Source organism: Pungitius pungitius, chromosome 2 (genome assembly GCF_949316345.1).
Source record: "Pungitius pungitius chromosome 2, fPunPun2.1, whole genome shotgun sequence".
Classification (NCBI taxonomy): domain Eukaryota; kingdom Metazoa; phylum Chordata; class Actinopteri; order Perciformes; family Gasterosteidae; genus Pungitius; species Pungitius pungitius.
In genome coordinates, this window is record NC_084901.1 from 31,912,892 (window position 1) to 31,920,011 (window position 7,120).

At 41.1% G+C, this 7,120-nt stretch overlaps 1 protein-coding gene across 2 annotated transcripts; it reads right to left on the bottom strand.

Moving 5' to 3' along the window:
- Nucleotides 1-6,638, bottom strand: rmnd5b (required for meiotic nuclear division 5 homolog B). Of its 2 annotated transcripts, none has more exons than XM_037461762.2 (10): nucleotides 6,530-6,638; nucleotides 5,003-5,197; nucleotides 4,522-4,664; nucleotides 4,303-4,440; nucleotides 4,006-4,106; nucleotides 3,189-3,355; nucleotides 2,867-3,032; nucleotides 2,548-2,650; nucleotides 2,311-2,465; nucleotides 1-1,969 (listed from the first exon to the last, which is right to left on the bottom strand). In XM_037461762.2, exons 2-10 carry the CDS (start codon nucleotides 5,139-5,141, stop codon nucleotides 1,906-1,908), a joined length of 1,176 nt encoding a protein of 391 aa, XP_037317659.1. In that variant the 5' UTR covers nucleotides 5,142-5,197; nucleotides 6,530-6,638; the 3' UTR covers nucleotides 1-1,905. The 2 variants fall into 2 exon arrangements, with proteins under 2 accessions (XP_037317659.1, XP_037317660.1); XM_037461763.2 differs by lacking the exon at nucleotides 6,530-6,638 and adding an exon at nucleotides 6,223-6,328.
- Between the last annotated feature and the right edge of the window lie 482 nt (nucleotides 6,639-7,120).

Genomic DNA, 7,120 nt, shown 5'->3' on the forward strand with positions numbered 1-7,120 from the left:
TGCCATTACTCCAGGACTTGGAGTTTACACTTTTATTTTTATTTCAGATGCAAGTATATGAAACATGTTAGAGGGTAAATATTTACAAAAGAAAGTTGCAAAAGCAGGAAATGCAAACATTCAACAAAATAAACAGGGCAGAAGTACAGAGCGCTAGCTGAAAGGAAAAACTCGAGAAGCAGTGTATGATTGTCAACCAAAGAAAGAAAAAACAGGAAAGTCCGTGAAGGTCCACACAAATTCAACAAGAGCTTTAACTCATTTCTAAAAGAAACCCTGATTTGGAAAAAAATATTCTTGAACGCAGACTTAGAACTGAGTGTGAACGTTGCATCAGTGAGAGCTGAACAAATGAGCCTCACCAGTGTGAGGTGACATCACCATTTCCCAGAGCACCCTGGGAACTTGCACTATTATTATTGATCATCTAAACATACTGTATGGTGCGTCCAAATGACTTTGGACTTGTGACACGTTTCTTTACAAGGGTTACGCCTGTATCTGAATAATATATACAAACTCCAAACCATTAACCTCAGCAGTGTAGCATGTGTCACCTTTGTTCAAGCCTCCTTATATAAATGTACAACTTTAATACGAAATGAAAAATGTGATGTGAACTTGTTACGATGAGCCCTGAGGAAATGTATGGATTTTAAATGTTTCTATTTTGACTCCATCTCAAATAAAAGCTATGCAGCAGCAGCAGCATTATCGAAGTGTTTATTAAACGGCCACAAATGATCAGAGGAGTCCTCCCACCCACGACGGATAAAGCTGAACCATAAGCCCACGGTCACTGCAAGTCAGAGCGCACGGCTACTGTCACGCCACTTCACATCTCCAAACCACATGGCTGGCGAGCTTAGGCTACACAATGCTGAGCAGTGGGGTGATGGCCCGCCCGGGACATGAACTGTCGAGTCCTTTGTCTTGAGCGCTGCGCTGTAGTGCCAATTATGCGCGTTCCGTTTGATTTGCTATTTTACATGAGCGGTTTTTGCGGTTGCAATGAAAAATAGAAACAAAAGCACATTTCACAGTAGTATATATTTTTTGTTTTCCTTTTTGTTTGTTAAATACATACATAGAACAAGACAAATAGCTTCTACAATGAGGAAAATCTCGCTGGTGCAGTCAGTCACAAAAAAAAAAAAAAAAGCTGTTCCACCATTGATGAGTGAATTGTTTTGCTGCTCAAATGGTTTCATCGGCCAACACTGACTTTCAAGCTATGTGAGGCCTTTATTACATCATGGGAGAAACAATGGGTCCCGATCAAGAGTTCGGTTCAAGAGCATCCCCCGCAGATCCCTTCACCAGCAAATAATAGACCTTCGACTGTTTGTTTTTGTGGGTTTTCTTCATGTTTCATAGAATTTTATTACCATTTTGAAAAGCTAAACCATTTCCCCCCACTCATCTGACCATAATCATTCAGCTGCTTCTGTCACAAAGGAGAGAAAGAAAAAAAAAAAAGAAGCAGTCATCCAACTCAAACATTTTTATAAAGTCGAAGAAAATACCACTATAAAGTATTACATACTTGAGAAAGATAAGCCTATAACTCTGCAGGTGTCTGCAAATGAGTTTCAATGAATGCACCTTTTCAGGAGGTGCCTCTTTGCGAGGATGCTCTCAGTACTGACATTGAGACTCCTCTCTTGACTACAGGTTGTAGTTGGACCATCCCTGCTGGACTCTGTATACTACGCAAAGTTGGAGGGTCCGAGGTGGGTGGCGGGAAGCCCAAGGCTGTCCAGAGGAGCACTGGGACTCAACCGTAATGCTTAGAATAAAAAGGGCAAGAGGCCAGGGACAGAGGGAAAGGGCCAGAGCAAATGGTCCTGGAAATGCGAACAGCTCCAGGGAACTTCATCCTTACTTGTGAAGAAATGTGCGGTATCAAAAGTAGATCTGCTTGGCATGTGATGGATTCTGCTCCATAGGGCAGTACGGACATTTCAACCTGAGAACAAGGGAGGGGAGTAGGAGAAGAGCAGGAATTTGATTGACAGATAACATACCATATTGGTTGCTTCGGCTGAATAACTATTCATCTAAATTTCTTAATTTACAGAAATCCATTAGTTTGCATTAATTGAACCGTAAAACTGGAGGCTTATAACAAGCTTGCTTTTATGAGAAGTGCTGAATATTCTGTTTACATTTTTTAAAGTTGTAAAATGTTGTGAACCAGGATCATGTAATAGGATTTTTGTTTTTTAACCAAAGCTAATCTCACAACCTAATCCTACCCTGAACATGTGGATAAATCATTCAAAGCATTGAGCTGTATTGCTGACTTACTTTCCAGCATTAGTCAGTTTGTTGAGGGCATCTCTGGAGATGACGTGCCCACAGATGAGCTTCATGGGAGGATTGCTCTCGGAGGTTTGCTGTCGGAGGATCGGGCAGGCAAACACAGAGTGGTACCAGCACTTCTTCCCAAGGTCGATTTCAATCTACAGGAACAGACATGGTGTGAATCATCTAAGCGGGCAAAGAGGAGCGGGATATGCCACTGGGAAACAGGGAGCGACCTACAGGCAGCTCATCTTTGTGCGTCCAGACTCCGCTGCACTGTCTCTGCTCGATCACCTGCTTGATGTTCATCAGCACTGGCAAGGCCATACAGCCCGATGCAAAACTTGCAGGAAAAAATAAAAACATGGCAGCATTCATTCAGTCCAGCTGTTTTTGAAATAGTTTAAGCACACCAGCTACATGGTGATGGTACAGGTCATACTTCACTATGAACTGAAAAAATGTACTAGTTAATTGTTTCTACTTTACATTTATTTGCCTCTACTTAATATTTAACTGGAGGCGAATACTGTAAAGGTAATGAGAGAGGAATGTTCACCTAACACTGAGCGGAGACTCTACAGAGAGACCCAGTAAAGCGCAGGCATCCCTGGTGAAGATGTTACAGATCTCGGCCCACTGGTTTGTCTCCAGCAGAGTGCGGTACGGAGAGTTGTCGATGCCGTGACGCAGGTACACCAGACTGCCCATCAGGATCTGAATATCTGCAGCGACAAAAAGGTGCAGGACAAGAACACTAGTCAAGTCTAGTCTTAAGAACATCTTTGTTAAAAGGAAAAGAAGGAAAAAGTGTCATGTTAAGCATCTTTTGTGTTGTAAGTGTCAGGAGTCACAGTGAGGCGTCACTGTATGCTTCCTACCTCTCTGGTGCTGAGAGGCAAAGGGTTGGAAGTGCCTGGCATACTGCAAGGCCTCCATTTGGTTGTTGATTCCCCCGCTGAGCAGGCTGATGAAGTACAAGCGGTGCAACTTGAACTCTAAACTGCTGTTTAGGTCCAAAAGGCGCTGTCGATTCGACACAGCCCACCTACGGAGACATGAAGTACAGTCAACCTCGGCAACATTGTTAATTCCATCAATCATTGTTCAAAAGGGATTTATTTATCAACGTAAACATTATCTTAATAGAAATTCCTCCAGCATATTTGGACTTTATAAAAGTGGGCAGGCAGTTCACAAAAGTTTGAGTGAGCGAGATGGGAAAAGTAGCTCAATTATATTCGTGTTTCAGCCGTTATATTACAGGGGGGGGTGGTATGTTAGAAGACGAGGTTGTTGGTCTCATTTTCTATATAGTGCCACAACAACAGATTTTATTTAAGGTTACCTTTCCTATAAAACGGGTCAATAACATATTAATGTATTATTAAAAACTAAACAGCCTGGTGTTCATTTTCTTATTTACACAACGGCATCTATTTCTGTCTCTACATGGTTGCACGTTCTGTACTTTCTTTATAGGCCCAATACACTGAATACAACTAATTATCTTGTTCATGTCATTTTCCCATCGTAAATAGAACTGCCAACGGTTGTTGTACCTCTTCTAGTGCATTTTAACGGTAAGCAGCATGAATATCCATCTTTAGCAGTGTGTGAAAATAGTGTGAGTAATTTGATTGTCTTTACAAAGATAATGAGTAGTTAGACACAGATAATAGGGAAAATAGAACATACTCTAGTGCCGGCCTGAGGTCCTGCATCCTTAGAGCTTCAAGGATTCTGTTCAGCTCCAGGAAAGGCTGCTTCATACTCATATCTATAACTACACCAGACTCCTGGAAAACAGATAAGTTGTCAAGAACTCTTAAAATTAATTATACTGACATATACTGACAAAAAAAATGAAAAATAATGAGTGTACTACCTTAAAAAAGGTAACGCTATCTCAATTTGTAATGATTAATTTCAAATAGAAATGATCTTAAAGCCATTTGGGCTGCATTTACAGCAAAAGGGTTCATGGTTGCTTACCTGACAAAGATCCTCGGCTACACTGAGCATTCCTTGTCTGTAAAGGTGCTCCACAATTGTCTCACTCAAATATTTCTGTCTCTCTGGGGTGTCCCACACCGTCTCTGCCACCACAGCACTGATTTCGGCATCAAAATTCTGCAGAGATGCATGTCAAAAGTCAAGTTCATTAAAGGCCACTTTTAAATGTTAAAAGAAACCTGGTCTCAATGTCCTCACCCTGTCAATTGCTTTGCCCACTTTTGACACACTGCCATGGATGTCCTTGTGTCGGGAGGCTAGCATCTGCACTGTTTCTTTGATATTCTTACAACACTGTGCCATGGTCTGAGATAGGACTGACAAGTCTGCATCCTGTACTCCTGCAAGTGAGAAAAGAAAGAAAAAAGTCTTCATTCTGCATTCCTACAATATTATGTGGCCGATAAATTAAGATGCAGCACGGACAAAGCATAAAAAACAAAGCATCATCTTATTCAGTGTTTCCTCTGGCCCTGACTGACCAGGGGTTAGTAGTCACTCTGGTGCTCTCTGCCCCGCTGCTGCAAGCTCACATGGACATATTCGCGATGTATATGCATGTCAGTGGGGCACTGCTGTGCGTGAGGGGGTTACACTGTTATTGTAAATACTAAAAACTTTAAAGCGCTCTGAGAATATCTTCATAGTGTTCAGCCAGTGTGTGCATCGGTTTTCTTACCAAAAGCAACTAGCTGTCCTCGTATCTCGCAGACACTGCGCAGGAGCTCGTCTAGCCTCTCCTCAGACTGGTGGCCGTACATCACGAAGCGATGAAGCACTTTCTCCAGCTCCCGCTCAACACAGGCACACTGTTCCATGGTTCAGACTGGAACACCCGCGCGCACACACACACACACACACACACACACGACACCTACATGTCAAGAGAGAAAGAAAAAACAGAATAATAAATACAGCGTAAAGACATTTGAGAAAAAGTAACAACATAGATAATTTAATGAGTTTTTATTAAAATCTGACCTTTTATTATCATGTTTCCATAACAAAAAACTAAAAAAAGCACTTTCTCATTACAATACCTTAGAATCATTCATTAGAGTTATTCATAAGATTTATGACCTAGAGATGGACTCTGTGACCTTAGATGTCAAACAATGAACCGTGCAAAGTCATGGCAAAATTGTTTCTAAACTACCTCAAATATATCTTCAGCAAACGTGCAAAAGTGATATGCCTGGCCTGCCAATGCATTGATCAGGCTGAAATCAGGAATGTTCTTGTTTTCTCTTTAACGCTAGTTTGCTGCTCTCTGTAGTTTGCAACAGTGGATACAACACAAGAAAAATGTGTGGGCTGTGGACCAGTTAAGAAAAGACGTAAGATCCCATTCTATTATTTCACTGCCACAATATTTGACAGCACGGATCATGCTGACAATCCCATGATAACGTTTATTGTAAAGCCCTCTCTTGAAAGAGACACCCACAGCGCTGCACCACAATGTTTTATAAAGACGTTTGACGGCTGGCTGGCATTCATTATTAATTTTGTTTCTCTATAACAGAGGAAAAGTGCAAACCCACCCTGTACGACCCCGATTATAAGTTTGCTGGCGAACCAGCAAGGCCTTTAAACCGTTAAAACGCACTGCGGCCTGCTGTTTACCGACGTAAGTCGCCACTAGCCCTCAACCATACCAAGTATAAACCAATTATAGGGCAGCGAAAGAAAATGTTTTCAGTCATTTGGCCTATTAACTTGTTAAATACACAAAGTGATTTGTAGGTTTTGCGATTTGTCACCGTTTGCAAACCAAATGGAGAAACTGTCCACCTAGCAGTAACCGTGACAGAGCTAACTCACATAAACGCAAGCTATATTTTTAGTTCATTTATTTAAATACCACCATTCGTATTTGTATTACTTTACTTTACTCACCAACAACGAGAATTACAAAAGTGACACAAACCAATAAGCTCTGTATTTTGATTGGATTCGAGAAGTTAGAAAATGAAGGTGTCGCACAGCTAACATAAACAAACGGTATCACAGTGTCTGGCTAGCTACAAAAGCTCGTCGTTGCTAGCGGCTACTCGGCTAGCTGCTAGTCGATGTGACAAGGCCCGGATTATTTCAGGAGAGAATGACAACCCGCGTGTCTTCATCGCTTTGCATTATACCAACGCGTGAAACATCTATCGCCTTTAACTGAATTATAATATTTGTTCAAATAAACACCACTCACCTATCCTGCTAATTAGTTAGCAAACATTAGCGTTAGCCACCTGCCTGTTATGGCAACACTTCACCAGCAGTCGTAATGCGGATCTTCCTGTGTCGCACTCAGTTCAGACTGGATGTTTCACAATAAACGCGTATATTATGATTTTGACTCTTTCCCTTGCACACAGGCTGTCACAACATGTCTCTTAAAGGTTGGTACAGTAAGGATACAAAATGAATCGGCATTGATGAAATATCAAAGAACATTCATATTGAGTGCAAAACCTCAAAACCATGGAAGTTAAAATATTTCAAAGTACTCGGGCCGTTTACTTAAGTAAAAGTAAAAGGACTTGTACGAGACCTGTATTGAAAAAAATGTTATATCCTCCAAATTATTCTGTGCTATATATAGCTAAATTAAGAGTAAATGCACATCTGTAACATTAATTACTGTATGTTGTAGCCTATGTTGAGCCTGGCCTAAAAGAGGAAGTAGGTCAGTTAAAATATTTGAAATGTGATCGTATGTTTATATTCTTACGGTTTGTCACAAAATACGAGTATTTAAATAGCTCATCATGAATACTGAACCCTTGTCTGGCATCACATT

Excerpts from the sequence above, each read along its gene's own strand:
- rmnd5b (XM_037461762.2), bottom strand. The coding sequence starts at position 5,141 with ATGGAACAGTGTGCCTGTGTTGAGCGGGAGCTGGAGAAAGTGCTTCAT. Across the intron at positions 3,033-3,188 it reads TGCCTCTCAGCACCAGAGAG|ATATTCAGATCCTGATGGGC; the intron begins GTAGGAAGCATA and ends TTGTCGCTGCAG. Across the intron at positions 1,970-2,310 it reads AAACTGACTAATGCTGGAAA|GTTGAAATGTCCGTACTGCC; the intron begins GTAAGTCAGCAA and ends CCTTGTTCTCAG.